Source organism: Microtus pennsylvanicus, chromosome 1 (genome assembly GCF_037038515.1).
Source record: "Microtus pennsylvanicus isolate mMicPen1 chromosome 1, mMicPen1.hap1, whole genome shotgun sequence".
NCBI lineage: Eukaryota > Metazoa > Chordata > Mammalia > Rodentia > Cricetidae > Microtus > Microtus pennsylvanicus.
In genome coordinates this window covers 166,562,955-166,579,134 of record NC_134579.1, presented here as the reverse complement: position 1 = coordinate 166,579,134, position 16,180 = coordinate 166,562,955, and the positions used below count along the sequence as shown (strand labels likewise).

The 16,180-nt window shown below is 47.3% G+C and overlaps 1 protein-coding gene across 2 annotated transcripts in view; it reads right to left on the bottom strand.

Annotated features, from left to right (window-relative positions):
- The window catches only part of Fig4 (FIG4 phosphoinositide 5-phosphatase), a 114,592-nt gene that overhangs the window by 28,611 nt on the left and 69,801 nt on the right, over nt 1–16,180 (bottom strand). For both annotated transcript variants that reach the window (XM_075944939.1, XM_075944948.1), the window contains exons 18-22: nt 14,525–14,672; nt 11,832–11,915; nt 10,042–10,237; nt 8,858–8,940; nt 4,722–4,808 (exon numbers count right to left, since the gene is read on the bottom strand). In XM_075944939.1, coding sequence (XP_075801054.1) covers nt 4,722–4,808; nt 8,858–8,940; nt 10,042–10,237; nt 11,832–11,915; nt 14,525–14,672 — 598 coding nt within the window. The remainder of the gene's footprint in view (nt 1–4,721; nt 4,809–8,857; nt 8,941–10,041; nt 10,238–11,831; nt 11,916–14,524; nt 14,673–16,180) is intronic.

The window sequence follows — 16,180 nt, the reverse complement described above, 5'->3', positions numbered from 1 at the left end:
GATAGAAAAAGATCCACAGAAAACTAGATGCAACTTCTGGGGAAGGTGGTGGCCCAAGGGGAGGCCATGGGGAGCTACTGAAGTGGGATCATGGCAAGAACTGCAGTTGAGTTACTCCTGGCCACTGGGAAGAGCCTGCCTCCCCTTCAATGGCAGTAAGTGCCAGTGCCGTGAGTTATCCTTAAGGATCCATGCAGTCTCCTAAGCCTAAGACTTACTTCCTTACCTTGCATTACATTTCACCTTTCCTGCACTAGAAGAACCCTAAGTCAGACAGCATCCACACAGAGGCTATGCCTTGTATTTGGACCCATTTCTCAGAAGCAATTTTCAATGAGTGATGCATCTTCCTGGAATACGTACAGCACAGAGCACACTTAGAACACACATGTGCATCCTCCTGGAGTATATACACCACAGCGCACACCTAGAACACACATGTGCATCCTCCTGGAGTATGTACACCACAGCGCACACCTAGAACACACATGTGCATCCTCCTGGAGTATGTACACCACAGCGCACACCTAGAACACACATGTGCATCCTCCTGGAGTATGTACACCACAGCGCACACCTAGAACACACATGTGCATCCTCCTGGAGTATGTACACCACAGCGCACACCTAGAACACACATGTGCATCCTCCTGGAATATGTACACCACAGCGCACACCTAGAACACACATGTGCATCCTCCTGGAGTATGTACACCACAGCGCACACCTAGAACACACATGTGCATCCTCCTGGAGTATGTACACCACAGCGCACACCTAGAACACACATGTGCATCCTCCTGGAGTATGTACACCACAGCGCACACCTAGAACACACATGTGCATCCTCCTGGAGTATGTACACCACAGCGCACACCTAGAACACACATGTGCATCCTCCTGGAGTATGTACACCACAGCGCACACCTAGAACACACATGTGCATCCTCCTGGAGTATGTACACCACAGCGCACACCTAGAACACACATGTGCATCCTCCTGGAGTATGTACACCACAGCGCACACCTAGAACACACATGTGCATCCTCCTGGAGTATGTACACCACAGCGCACACCTAGAACACACATGTGCATCCTCCTGGAGTATGTACACCACAGAGCACACCTAGAACACACATGTGCATCCTCCTGGAGTATGTACACCACAGCGCACACCTAGAACACACATGTGCATCCTCCTGGAGTATGTACACCACAGCGCACACCTAGAACACACATGTGCATCCTCCTGGAGTATGTACACCACAGAGCAGCAGGCACTGAGAACACACATGTGCATCCTCCTGGAGTATGTACACCACAGAGCAGCAGCACTGAGAACACACATGTGCATCCTCCTGGAATATGTACACCACAGCGCACACCTAGAACACACATGTGCATCCTCCTGGAGTATGTACTCCACAGAGCAGCCGGCACTGAGAGCACACATGATCATGTCTTTTTCCTATGACTGACTGACAGTGCAGCATGAAGACTCCCAAAGCATTTGCAGGGGTGGGAAAACGATAGCATGCTGGCCTTGTACAGCGAGACACGCCACCTATCCTTACAGCATCCTAACCGCCAGACATAGCAAGTCCCACAAGCATCGCAGGCACAGTAGCAAGGGAGAAAGGGACAAGGCTGAAAGGCTGGTGATACTTCTTTCACAACTCAGCAGGGAACAAAGAAACAAGGGCAGACAGCAACAAATGAGGGGGAAACAGAAAAGGGGTACACCTAAAAAGTGTTCATCGGGGGCCAAGGAGATGATGAAGTCAGTAGGATGCAGGGGACCTCATACAGACTCTGGGAGCAGAGGGTAAGATGTGGGCTGGGGGTTAGTATAGTTCAATGTATTTACTAAGCATCCAACTTAAGATCTGTTATAAAGATCGAGGAGAATACAGAGTCAGGCTACCCTCTGAGTAACCTAGCAGGTCTCCAATAACTCAGATATTTATCCCAGAAGTCTCAGTGTGACTGTGCAATGAGGATGTTTGTGTGTATGAGTGAGAGAGACAGAGACAGAGAGAAACAAAGGTATAATTTCTTAAACCTTAATAAGACTCAAGAGAAACACAGTGGAGATGTAGGAGACATAGGTATCTACAGACCCTGGTAATGCTACAAGACCAAAATGTGGGCTGTTAATGCTAATAAACCTCCATTTCTACTCCAGGGGTTAAAAAGGCAGCTGCCAGCTCTAAACGTTTGTAGTTAAGAGGCAGACATCATGGGCACCAGAAGCAACTTGGGCAAGTTACCACATCTGCATTCACTTCAGTTTCCCACTCTGTACAGTGGGCATAATAAATCTGCTTCCTCGGGTTTCTATGGGAACTGAGTCAATACAGGTTAAAGCACATAGGACAGAGGCCACTCACACTGAACGGACAGTAAAAAGGTGACATCATTCTTCCTGGTTACCAGCCATACACGCAGGGGGGCTGTGAGTCAGAAAGCTGCCACACACAGTTTGTGTATTTGTGATGGCAACCCAGACAACTGCCTTGTGCAGATTTAGCATGAATCTCTAGGCACGTTCTGCAAGGTCTCGGGGGAAGTATCTAGCTGTCCCATCCAAGTTTCTGTATCTGCAATTTAGAACACCTTCATGTGGTGGACTTCTTGGAAGGTTTTATTAGTGAAAATATATTTAACGTTTGCTATTGTAAGTTCTCTCTACTCTAGAAAATGAAAGCTGGGAGGCCTCAGAAATTCAGGAAAAACCAGGGTTGAGCAAACACGGAGAGGCATATGAACTTAAAGTGAGCTTGTCATCATTTTAAACATACTGGAACCTAAGCTGCAAGAGAGGAAGCTTCAAGGCCTCACACAAGCCTGGCTTCTGCTGGTTTGGGCACAGTTCTAGAGATCTAAAAATGAACCGTTGACATTTTCAGAACCTGGTTATGGAGTTCCAGTTTAAAGGGCACACACACAGCCCTCTCCCAAAACACGCGTGGCAGTTGCCATGACAGCAGAAGGCAGCACCTACCAAGCCTTTGTTATCCTGCTGAAGATGCTGTACAAAAGCACGCTCATGGGAGACTCTTGACTAATGGAGTGGGAAATGTTAAAATATTTTAATTTCTGGATCCACACGGGTTTCACCTGTGCCTGGACTCAGGAGCCGTGTTGGTGTATTAATAACTAAGTAGGTAGTAAATAAGATAAATAACATATCTAAGGCTGAGTGAGAAACAAGGAAGATCTGTTTGTTCTTTTCCCTTTGTCATCGTCTCCTAAGAAGCCATATCTTACTATTCTAATGGAATGGTCGGAATCACACAATTTAGCCACCCAAGTCTTCTGTTCCACTACTTTTCTTCTTTGTCTTGCCAATTTCAACTCAAATTTCCAAAGATTAAGTAGCTATAGGGAAGAAAAATGGCTTCTAACTGAGTTGATAGGCTTCCCCTGCCTCCAAAATAGAGCGTAAGAAGAGAAAAGACACAGACGGGAGGAAGAAAGCACCCCCAGGGGTGTGACGGCCCTGCCTATGCTCTTCCACGCTCTTCCCCTGGAGCAACACACCAACGGAACTGATCAAGTTGGCTTATGACAGGGAAATGGGCCTCTCCTAAATGCCAACAGTGCCAGATGCTGCCCATCCAACCCACCTGCACCTCCACCATGGCCCATCTTATAAAACTCAACAGGGCATGTCTTCTCTGGGCCTCTCCTGGTCACAGCCCCATGCTTCATCCTGATTAGCAGTGGAGATGACCACGATGGCTTACTACACATTTGTTCCAGACGGTGTGTGAGCTATGCTGGCTTCCTCTTGCCACCTTCCTCGACAGTAGGTGCTACGCCTTTGCACATGAGGCACCTTAGTCACGTGGTGTTTTAGATGTATGCTCACGGTAACAGCCCAGCAAGTGGTGTGACTCGAATACAGGTCTGTTTAGTTAAGAATTAACTAACCTCCCGTTTAACGCCCGCCAAGTTATTGGCAATGATAGGGTCATGTAGCAAGAAGAGCCTAATCCACCCCTGCTCTAGAGCAGGGGTTCTCAAGCTGTGGGTGGCGACCCCTTTAGCGATCACATATCAGATCTCCTGAATATCAGATATTTACATTACAATTCATAACAGCAGCAAAATTGCAGCTATGAAGTAGCAATGACATAATTTTATGATTGGGGGTCATCACAACATGAGGAACTGTATTAAAGGGTCACAGTGTTAGGAAGGCTGAGAACCACCGCTCTGGAGGCTCTTGTGGTAGGCCTGAGGTCTCCCAGGTAGGGATAGGGTTCACGGAGGGAAGTCAAGTGCAATTCCCCCTCTTATCTGCCACCTCCACCACTGTCCCTAAGACAGTTTTCAGTAAAGAAAGTGGCAGGAAGAACGCTTTCATGTGTGGAATTATCTAAGCTGGTGACGTTACGGGGCATGAATCCTCACACACGCCCCATGAGTGGCATGGACACAGCGATTTCCTAAGAATTTGATAGAAGGCCAGTGAGATGGCTCAGCGGGTAATGGCATTCGCCACCTCAGGACCCAGTTCCATCTCTGGAACCCGTATGGTGGAAGGAGAGAACTGACTCCTCCGTGCTCTTCTGACCTCCATATGTGTGTTGTGGTGCATACAGGCACACGCACATGCACACACACACACATGCACACACACACACGCACACACCAAAATAAACAAACAGTTAAAGGAAATGTAAACGTTTTCCAAGTTGTATCTAGTACTTACAATTTTATGACGCCGTCTGAGCACCTGGAACACGGCTGCTGGCTGCTCCTGTCCTGTTTCTGTTGACTCTGGCCCAGTTGAACAAACCTACAAACACAACAGACGAGAACAAGCTAAAGAAGGAAGCCCCTGCAATGAGCCCAGGGGCGCCCCATTCGGCGTGTACTTCCACAACCACAGTGGTGCGGCTGAAGTCGCCCATGCGTTTCCATTACCAAAGAGGGAAACTATACAACAAGGAGGGCAGGAGCATGGGGTCGGATGCTTGCAATCAAAGAACAGAGACCCGTCCTGAGGCAGGGGAGCTGCTCCGAGTCCAGAGCATTGACTCAGTCTCCTTAGGACCTAACAATCCTCTACCTTCTCTCACTCCCAAGCATACTCCAGCTACTCCCGAGGAAAACCCTGCCAATCAAATACAGGAAGCTGATGGGCGGCCACTGCCACACCACCTTTCCCAGGAAGGCTGAGTGGCATTCACACAAGCACTAATTCAGACTCCTGACTGCAGGTGGGCCCTTCCACACACGCCCAGCTCCCCTCAGAGATTCGGGGTGTTCTGTTTTCCTGTTCCCATGGGAGGTGACAGGGCAGGATCAGGAGCCTGTTTCATTTCTGTTTTTCTGCCATTTAAAATGTTTTCCTTTGATGACTACTGATAATCTTATTATTTATTTTTCAGAAGCTTTCCTGAAGGTCCAGGGCTCCAGGAGCAACAGTGATCAGATTCCTGCAGTGCTGCAGACAAACGCCCTAGAGCTCGCTTTCATCCTACAGTCAGTGATGAATTGCGTGCAGTTTTGGAAAGGATGGGGATATTATGTAATATTGGCTACACACATTTAAAATTTTTCAGATAAAGTACAGTCACTATCACAATAAAAAAAATAAAACATTGTGGCGCTGGAGAGAAGGCTCAGTGGGTAGGAGCACTGGCTGCTTTTCCAGAAGACCTGGGTAGCACCCACATGGTAACTTACAACTGCCTATAACTTGAGTTGCAGGGGATCCCAATGCCCTCCTCTGGCCTCCTTGGACACCAGGCAAACATGTGGAACATGCACATACATGTAGGCAAAGCAGTCGTACATATAAAAGTAAAATTATTTAATTAATAAAGAAAAAACATCGTTTGCCCATGTATGAGGCTACGTGGAACAGAAAGTGTCCAGGTTTGGTTAGGAAAGTAAACCAAAGCATGGGGGAGGTGAAGAAAGAAAACGGAGCAGGGCTCAGTGGGAAGAGCAGAACCACAAAACTGAGCCATCCGATGGCTGCAGCTCAACGCAAGAACAAGCGGGAAAACAGGCTGCAGGCCAGGACCAGCTGTGCCCTGAGTCAGCTGTGCCCCTCCCAGTGCCCTGTGGCCCTGAGTCAGCGGACTTATAAGTCAGTACAGGACACCATTACTGTGCACAAACTCCAGTGGGCACCAGTTAACACGTGCAGATGGGGGGTGGAGAAAGCCACCTGACAGTTTAGGACAGAACTACATGAGGTCTTTCCCAGCTCTGGGTCTACGAAGACACAAAGATAGCTCTAGTGCCCGGTGGGACAAGAGTGGGCAGATGCAGTCCCTCAAGATGTCTTGGCTGCCCCTGGCATAGCTACCCAGTACAAACTTCTGTAGTTTGGATGAACTGTCCCCTGACCAAAGCCCATGCATGAAAAATTTGTTTCAGAACAGGGCCAATGGTAGGTAGTAGGTAGGTGCTAGGAATCTTAAGATGTGGGGCCTAGTCAGAGGTTTTACGTCACTGGGGCTATGACCGCTAATAGAGCTGGGGACCCTTGTTTTCTCTGTCTTTTGTGTCCCAGCCATGAGATGAACAACTCTGCTGCTGTATGGACTGCCCCCATGATGTTTGGCTTTGCCACAGGCTCGAAAGCAACAAGGTCAACCGCCCATGGACTAAAATCTCCACATCTGAGAGCCATGACAAACATTTCTCTGTAAGCTGATTATCTCAAGTAGTTTTGCTGTAGCAGCAGGCAGCTGATTTTGCCTCCATCATGCCTACAGACGATGAGGAGAGCGATGCCCTGCACAGACCTGTGGAAGGAGTCTGGAGGGGACAGGGTGCTGACAGGAAGGATGGTCAGGGTTCTCTACCCTTTCCCCTTTCACTGCAAGCATCAAGAGCTGAGAGGATCCGAGAGCAAAAAAGCACATAGTCTGAATCACAGGATGTCTCCTGGACTGGCCCCCAAACAGCTCTGTGCTTTTAGACTTTAAAGAGACTGATAATCTCTTTTGAAATCAACTGCAGAAGTGTTTGAAGAACAAACAAAACACTGCAAAGCCTTATGTGGACAGGAGACGGTGTAACAATGAGACTTCTGCAGCCGTCCCTGCTGGACAGCCTGCCCTTCGGCCTGCTCAGGCTGTTTCCAGGGATGCTGAGGCTGACAAAGCCTGTCTCTCACTCCTGAAAGGCGACAAATGAAGTAGACCTTAGAGTCTGAATCAGTAAGAGCTCCGGGGGAAGCCATGTCTGAGGCAAAACCAAAACAGAACAAAACAAAAAAAATCACAAAAACCAAACCAATTTTCTTTGTGTTTCAACAGAGCCAACATTTCAGTCCTTGCCACGCAGGCGCTACACTGCAAGAGGCACCAGTGTTCGGTTACTGTGTCCCCACACTGTCCTTCCTGCCATGCTGCTTAGGGACACACTGCAACAGTTTCATCACGGAGTTCCAGAGAGTGAGGAAGTAGGTAGCACATGTGGCTGTGGTCTAAACAACTGACTTCAGACAGTGACAGAGGTTTACAAACGTGCCCAGGTATGAAAGCTGATTTTGGAGCCAAGATATGCCACATCGCATGATAGATCTGAGCAGCCTGAAATAAAAACTGCTATTATCCAGGTCAATTCATAGTAAAAGGAAATATCTGTCCTCCCTTACAAAGAAACTGAGGGCCTGTGCGTGTTTATACTGTAGGATTTATATAAGGCAAACATGAATGAATTACGCAGGGCTATGTTCCCATGGAACACGCAAGCTGTCTGAAGGTTATATTAGGCTCAGGAGATGCTTCTGGTGGTCCCGCCAGGTTCTCGACAATTTAAGGGTAAAGGATCCCTGGGAAGATCTGAGAACTCGAGGGTTTCTGCAGACACACCTAATCTGGCACCATTTCAGGAAAGGCCTTTCAGTGGACTCCCGCCTTCCAGTGATATCTGGCTTAACCGCACACGCTGAACTGGCACACTTACTCAGCTGTTTCTCCCCATCAGCCACCCAAGGTGCAAAGTGAACATGACATCTTTAGCCTTTAGTACCTAGGATCCAGTTTCTGAGAAGATACTTGATTGTGTAAACTAAAGAACATAGCTGTGTACTCGTATCTGGCTTCAACTGGACACAGGCAGGACTGATGTGTAAATGTCCCATAACCTGTCACTGGGGGCAGCATCTCAAGTGCTAGGTCTTCTAAACCCCAGTACAAATCAGTGTTCCAGACCCACATCCCGAGCAGAATCCATCTCCTGTATCACTGTTTTCCCTGTTCAGAGCAGAATCCAGAGCAAAATCCATCTCCTTTATCACTGTTTTCCCTGTTCCAGACCAGCAACCCAACCAGAATCCATCTCCTGTATCACTATTTTCCCTGTTCCAGACCAGCATCCTGGGAAGAATCCATCTCCTGTATCACTGTTTTCCCTGTTCCAGACCAGCATCCCGACCAGAATCCATCTCCTGTATCACTATTTTCACTTTTGTGGTGGCTCACTTTCGATGGGAAGCGACAACGTCCGCTGAGGAACGGCCTCCATCAGACTGGTTTGTGGGGCATTTTCTTGAATGCTGATGGAAGCAGAAGGGCCCAGCTTTCTGCGAATGCTGCTGTGTCTAGGCAGGTGACCCTGGGCTGAGTAATAAGGTAGCTGAGTAAGCCTCTAAGAAGCGTTCCTCCATTGTCTCTGCTGCTGTTCCCGCCTCCAGGTTCCTGCAGGAGTCTCCGCCCTCACTTCCCTCAAGGATGGACTGCAGCCTGCAAGCCAAATAAACTCTGTCTTCCTCAAGTGGGTTTGCTCAGGATTTACCACAGCTGCAGAAAAGCTATGTAGAGGTCATAATAACCACACACTTCATTGCTTTGCTTTCCTTTCTGTGTGGAAGTCTCTCACCTGGCGTAAATGGCGACATCTTCTTCCGACAGGGTATCTGAGAGGTTAATTCCGTAGACCTCCTTCATGGGCTGGACCACAGTCTAGGGTTTGAAGAACAGGAATCGGTTAGTATCATCAGATATTTGTCTCCAGAGCTGAAGAAAACGAGTCTAATAATTTTCCTACAAAAGCAATAACACTTTTTTTTATATTGCTCATTAAACTTCAGCTAATGGCTTTCAAAAGGATCTGTTCACTGGAGCGATGGCTCACGCCTATAATCCTGGCACTCGGGAGGTTCAGGCAGAAGAACTGCAGGGAATTTGAGGCTAATCTGGGTTACACAGTGAGTTCTAGTACAGCAGGGTATGGAGTGGGACCCTACCTCAAGACAAAACACAACACCAACCCAAATATATACACGTAAACCTCAAAAAACTGTGATTTCTGTTTCCTACTAAAATGGCTTAGTTTAAGGTTTAAAAAATGTGCTAAATAAAAATGGTTGCTGTGTCTAACATAGGAGCTGTGAATTTCTTTTTATTTTTTCTGTCAAAGGACAGACAGTAAACAGTCCGGGCTCATAAGACTATATGGCCTCTGTTGCTCCTACTCAGCTTCAGCGTATAGTGTCGGCCACCACATGCAAGGGGAGCGAGCAGGCACAGCTGCTTTCCAATATAACTTAATTTTCATGACAGGCAGCAGGCTGGATTTAGCCAACGTCAGCTCATCACTCCTTATCTAACAGGACTGGTTCTTACCACATTGTGACTTTTAGTTGTTTCTAGAAAGCAGCTTCCCTCAAAGCTAGACTATTGGGTCCTCTGCTGTTCTGTTCACTTGTTTTCCTTACGATGTTAGCAAATTGAACTGGACGGGACTCATTCCCACAGGGCTATTCAAAGGCAGGTCCCAACCCTGCAGGCCAAGTGTCCACTGGGGAAGAAACAGACATCAAGTGGACAAGACGCCCTTAAAGCTTCTGGAGTGGTAGAATTTACCACGACCGAGAGGAGCACAGCCCGGAGGACTTCCAAGGTCAGTGCAGAATGCAATCATTCTATGCTGGGCCTGGAGCACCAAACATGTGAGCAGAACCGTGACATTTTTCTGCTCTCGGCCTTTCAAGTGAAAGCAGAATGCTAAAGATCATTTTCCAGAGCCTGGGGCTGGCTCACGCACGCTTCCTGCCCCCGCACCTCAGTCACTTTGGTGCTGTCCCCAGTGTCCGTCATCTTCACGGGAGTGGAGCGCTGAGACACAGAGCCTTCATCTTCCCGGTCAGTGCCAGAGTCATCCTCAGAGCTGCTGGACACGGCCTCCTCGCTGGGGGGTGGCGGGGCGCTTGCTGCTGTTTTCCGCTGTAAGACGGCTTCCTCTCGATTGCTTTTGTTTCTTGAAAAGAGAAGAATATAAGCGTTAAGCCTCTTCAGGCTGAACCTTTAGCCCCCAGTGTGGACAGATGTGCCCTAAGCCCATATGGGACTGAAGCCCAAGAACAAGTGAGAAGCTAGCGTCTGGATTTGAGTCATACTTACCTCCCACACACTGAGATTGCTGTCATTTAAAAATAAGCCAAGTGTACCTGAGGAGAGCAGAGGCCTTCTCACCACTTGGCTCCTGCACTTTCTTCTGGTAACTGAAATTGGGGTTTTCTACACTTCTGATTCAGTGCTGGACAGTGCTGGGGATCTCAGGGTTGGTAGGTGGGTGCTAGGGATGGGACTCAGAAGCTCCAGCTTCAGAACAAGTGTATTACAGACCGAGCCATCTCCCCTGTCCTGCCCCTACTGTAAAATATTTCAATAGATATTGCTACAAACACAGTCATACTTGGAAATCTCCCAGGAAGGATAAAAAGCAGTATGTCTCACTAGAGTTTGATACTGTCAAAAACAATCCCATTCTGGCCTTTTCCAGCTAAGACTTAAACCTGACAGTGTTTCTGTGCTACACCTCCGCCCAGGTGGCCAGCTGCTTTTCCCGCCTGCGAACACCTTAACTGAAAACTCCTGGGCTGGAGAGATGGCTCAGTGGTTAAGAGCATTGCCTGCTCTTCCAAAGGTCCTGAGTTCAATTCCCAGCAACCACATGGTGGCTCACAACCATCTGTAATGAGGTCTGGTGCCCTCTTCTGGCCTACATACAGACAGAATAATATACACATAATAAATAAATATTTTTAAAAAAAGGAAAAAAATATAAAAACTCCTCAACACTTCCCTTCTTTTAAATCGCTCTTAACCTCTGGTCAGGGTTTAATGCAAAGTTCCCAAGAGGTCATGGGTTTAAGGCACAGAAACGACACATTTTGAAAATATTTGTATATGACCCCATGTATAAATTACACATAGTTAAAATTCATTTGCATATCCAGTAGATACAATTGGGATACTCTATCTACAGTCTTTCTGTGACTTCCGGTCCAAGTCGAACATCAATGTTTCCATTGTACCTGGGCAGGTCAACCGAGGTGACCGAGGGTCTTCGCCCTGAACCCTACACGCTTCACTCCAGTCTCCCAGGGAGAAGACATAAACATGGAGTGTTCTCGTCATACTGTTAGACTTAGTAATTTCTTCCTGCTTTAGCCATGCACAGGAAACTTATCAAGTTCTCAGAGTACACCTGAGTTTATATTCAGAAGCCAACAAAAATCAATACAATACGTACAAATTTTAATTAAGTATTCTATGTTGAGAAACAAGGAAAGCTGGGTTATTGATAGAACATCTGTCCTCATCTTCATACCATATGCTATGTTCCCAGTTTAAAGTAACAGAATATACCACGTTGCTGAGATTACCATGAATTCTATTTTCCACAGTGAACATTTTAATGACCCCGGTGCTATACATCAGCTACCGGTACAGATGCAACAAACAGACTTGTATGCGACGTGACATCATTAGTTCTGCATGGAAATACTACTGCAAGCACTACTATTTTACATGAATCTTTAAATTTCCATTCTATATGCAAATCTTACCCCAGTACAGATTTTCCGGTTTCATCTGGTTTTCGCACAGTAAATGGACTTGGATCGATGCCAACAGTCTTAGGCATAAAATCACTAGAAAAAGATGGAAAAAGGTAAAAGACCATATAAATCACTGTCTATGCAGATGATGCTGCGTCCACCTCAGCCCACACTCACTGTGTTCTGCTAGCCTTGCCCCTGGGTCTATACATATTCTAACACAAGTACCCACGAGCGCTTCCGCTGATAGAGCTGCAAAAAACCCATGCACTAACAGCTCTGGGCAATGTCCAGACTGCGGTGACTTCTCTTAACTGCAGGAGCCCAGTTTTGAAGGCAACAGTGTGTTTGCTGGGAAGTGATGACATCTAAGGCATGGCGAGGATGTATACCGCCTGGTTAAATATCACAATTCATTCTCTAGTAAATAAACCAGTAGCCAAACACTGGCCCGTTCAAGTCTATGCCCCATAATTTCAAGCTAGGCCATTAAAGAAGGTAGACATAATGATCAAATCACAGTGGTATGAATTAAAATAGCAATAGCCACCTCATTGAGTCAGGCTAATAATTCATAACACTACTGTTGGAATCAGTGGTTTTTGAATGAAAATGTCCCCATAGACTCACAGGGATGCCACTACTGGGGGTGTGACCTTATTGACAGTGTGTGTCACTGGAGGTGGGTTTTGAGGTTTCAGAAGCTCAAGCCAGGCCCAGTTTCCACTCCCCCACCCTGTCTCCTGATCCAGACTTACAACCCTCAGCTAACTCTTCAACACTGTCTGCTTGCCAGCATGCTTCCCACCATGATGGTAATGGACTAAACCTCTGAACTGTAAGCCAGCCGCAATTAAGGGTTTTCCCTTATAAGAGTTGCTGTGGTCACGGTGTCTCTTCACAGCAATAGAAATCCTAACTAAGACAGAATACTTTACGTCGACGCTGATTTAATATTCCACTCACTGAGATAAGCCCAGGGTTCTTCCTCAGCATCAAGGCCTATCTTCCTGTCACCACAGAAGCCAGGCACACCACAGCTGTGCCAACAGGGCAGTAGTCCTGTGAGTTCTGCTAATCCCCGTCTTCTGGTGAGGGTCTCGCTCCCAAGCTGTGCCTGAATGCTACATTTGTGTGTGTGTGTGTGTGTGTGTGTGTGTGTGTGTGTGTGTGTAGGGGAGTAATCTTGGGTCTGGCTCAAAATGTCTACTTAATTTTATCTTACTAGTTTTCTGTTTTGTTTTCTTGAGGCAGGGTCTTGCTGCATAGACAAACTTGGTCTTGAGCTTACTCCATAACCCCCGGCAGCCATGAACTCACGGCAATCCTCGTGCCTCAGCCTCCTGGATGCTTAGATAACAGACCTGTACCACCATATTGGCCAAATGCCTATTTAATAGTCTGAAAAATGTCTTGGTAAGCAATTATTTTTTTCTTTCTTTTTAGACATAAAGGGAGAAGAATGAGTGGGAGGAGGAAAAGAAAACATTTGCAGATTTCACAGGTGTGAGTGTGCTTACTCACTAAAGTGTATGTGCAGCACAAACCCACACTCTCGGCTGTAACAGGCACTTCTAGCACGTGCTCATGCGGAGCCCGGAAAGCCTGAGTCACCAGCTCTCGAGGTTTAGAGGGTGGACTCCGTCTCCACGTCGGCTCTCACACTACAAACCAGTGCCCCTTAAGCCACCTATTCAGGCTCCTCGTTCACATTGGTGCGTCTTTGTGTTGGTGATCTTACTGTTTAAAATGGTCCCTGAGCACAAGGCTATGGCTGTTTGGTGTTTCTAACCATAAGAAGCCTGTGGTGTTCCTTGTGCAGAAAACGTGTGTCAGATAAGCTTGAGCTATACTGCTTACAGTGCCAGGAAGGAGGGAAAAGACGGGAGAGGGGAGCAGGGGAGAGGCGAGGAGGGGAGAGGGAAGCAGGGGAGAGGCGAGGATGGCAGAGGGGAGCAGGGGAGAGGCGAGGATGGGAGAGGGGAGCAGGGGAGAGGCGAGGAGGGGAGAGGGGAGCAGGGGAGAGGCGAGGATGGCAGAGGGGAGCAGGGGAGAGGCGAGGATGGGAGAGGGGAGCAGGGGAGAGGCGAGGATGGGAGAGGGGAGCAGGGGAGAGGCGAGGACGGGAGAGGGGAGCAGGGGAGAGGCGAGGACGGGAGAGGGGAGCAGGGGAGAGGCGAGGACGGGAGAGGGGAGCAGGGGAGAGGCGAGGAGGGGAGAGGGGAGCAGGGGAGAGGCGAGGAGGGGAGAGGGGAGCAGGGGAGAGGCGAGGAGGGGAGAGGGGAGCAGGGGAGAGGCGAGGATGGGAGAGGGGAGCAGGGGAGAGGTGAGGAGAGCAGAGCAGAGGATGTGAACATGAGGATCAGAAAACCTGGGTAACTTCACTGACCTAAGATGAACACCCCAGCTTTTCCTACATGGTGAATCCATGTTAGCCCTCAACTTCTACATTAAGTAAAAACACTGAATTGATTCCAAACGGCAAGTTAGGGCGAACGGGACGTCTTTCAGTAAGAGCAATTAACCCAGTTGAATACTGAGGGAGTTGGAGTGACAGGATGCCCATCTCAGGAAGCATTCTGACTCAAGGCCCACCGCTCAGCAGCCTGCAGGACAGATTTCTGGCAAGGACAGACACACCTCCAAGGACTAGAGAAACGAGGGTTCCCTGCGCTTACAGCTTTGAAGTTTCCACCACATACCGAGCTGAACTTGTCATGGCCAAGCAAAACGTCTCATCAAAACTGCTCAGTTCATACGGCCGGAAGAACTCGTTGTGAATGTCTATCTCCTCTTCCCCTCGGTGGAACCTCTTCACCGTCAGCTTCTTTAAGTTTGCAGCGCAGATGACTGAGGGGGAAACATCTGTTACTCAAAACACTTGGTACCGCCAGCACACATCCACACAACTGCACGACACCACCAGAGACCAGAGAAGGCCCCACCGCATCCTGTGCCCGACACGGCTTTGACCAAGCTCACTCAGCTCCGGTACCCACTACTTACTCAGGGGAGAGACTCGCACCAGAAAACAATTCATATCTTCCCGTAACTGCTTAAGGAGGGTCTCAGAGGTCCAGGGAGGAGTAGAGAGCTACTTCGGAAGTTTAATTACTCCTTCCTTCAGATTGTCTTTTACTCTCACACCCCCACCCCTGCAATCCAGCTTGAACCAGCAGACTGCAGCTCTTCACTAAACCTCTGTTACTATAGCTATTCATAGCCTATTAATGGTCATTGTTAAAGTCCATTCTAGGCCAGGGAGATGGCTCAGTAGGCAAAGGGACCTGCAGCCAAGTGTAATGGCATGCGTTCCGTCCGGGACTTACACGGTGGAAGGAGAAGACCGGATCCCATGATCTCCACACATCTCCCATGGTACACACACTCAACATACATACATGCCCACAAGAAAATAAAGTAAATAAAGCGCTTTCCTTTCTCCTAACCAACCCACCTCAGCAATAGTATTAATGATTTTGTACAGGGCTTCAAGTTGCATATACTTAGGAAATGAATTAATAATTTAGTAACAACTTAGAAATTTTTGGTAACCGGTTCTGAACTTCCCCACTCAAAATTCAGCTGCAGAACCATGGCTTAAATAGAATCCTCCTCTACTATACTTTTGCAAATGCAAAACTGGCTGCCCAAGGTTGAGATAATTAATCACTAATATAATCATACAGTCAGGACTAAACGATATCTAAAGCTGGAGAACTGTTTAAATTTGGAAACATCATTCTAATGTATAGTACATTTTAATATATTCTTTCATATAATTAATAAAATTTAGTTTAAATGTGATTAGAAAATACATACATACACACACACACACACACACCTACCTTTTTCACCACTTAACTATAGAAAAAATATTTAATTTAGGCTTACTTCCTCTTCATCTAAGACATAATAAAAATTAATATGAAATATAATCAGGGGGCTGGTGAGGCGGCTCAGAGGTTAAGAGCACTGGCTGCTCTTCCAGAGGTTTTGAGTTCAATTCCCAGCAAGCACCTGTTGGCTCACCACTATCTATAATGAGATCTGGTGCCCTCTTCTGGCCTGCAGGCATACATGCAGGAGGAACACTACATACATAAAATATAAATCAATCTTTTAAAAAAATGCAAAAGCAGTAATTTATATTAAAAAAGGAAATATAATCATTCCTAATTTAAAAAGAATTTCCACACCAACCAAATGTTTGTACAGCCTATCTAACAACTCTAATTCACAATACAGGGAGGCATGGCCTACTCAGAAGTATAACCCTCTCTTCCTATAAGACACCAAGAGATGTCATGGTCCCCTAAGAAACAGCAACATGATGATGACCGCACTTCTTTCCATAA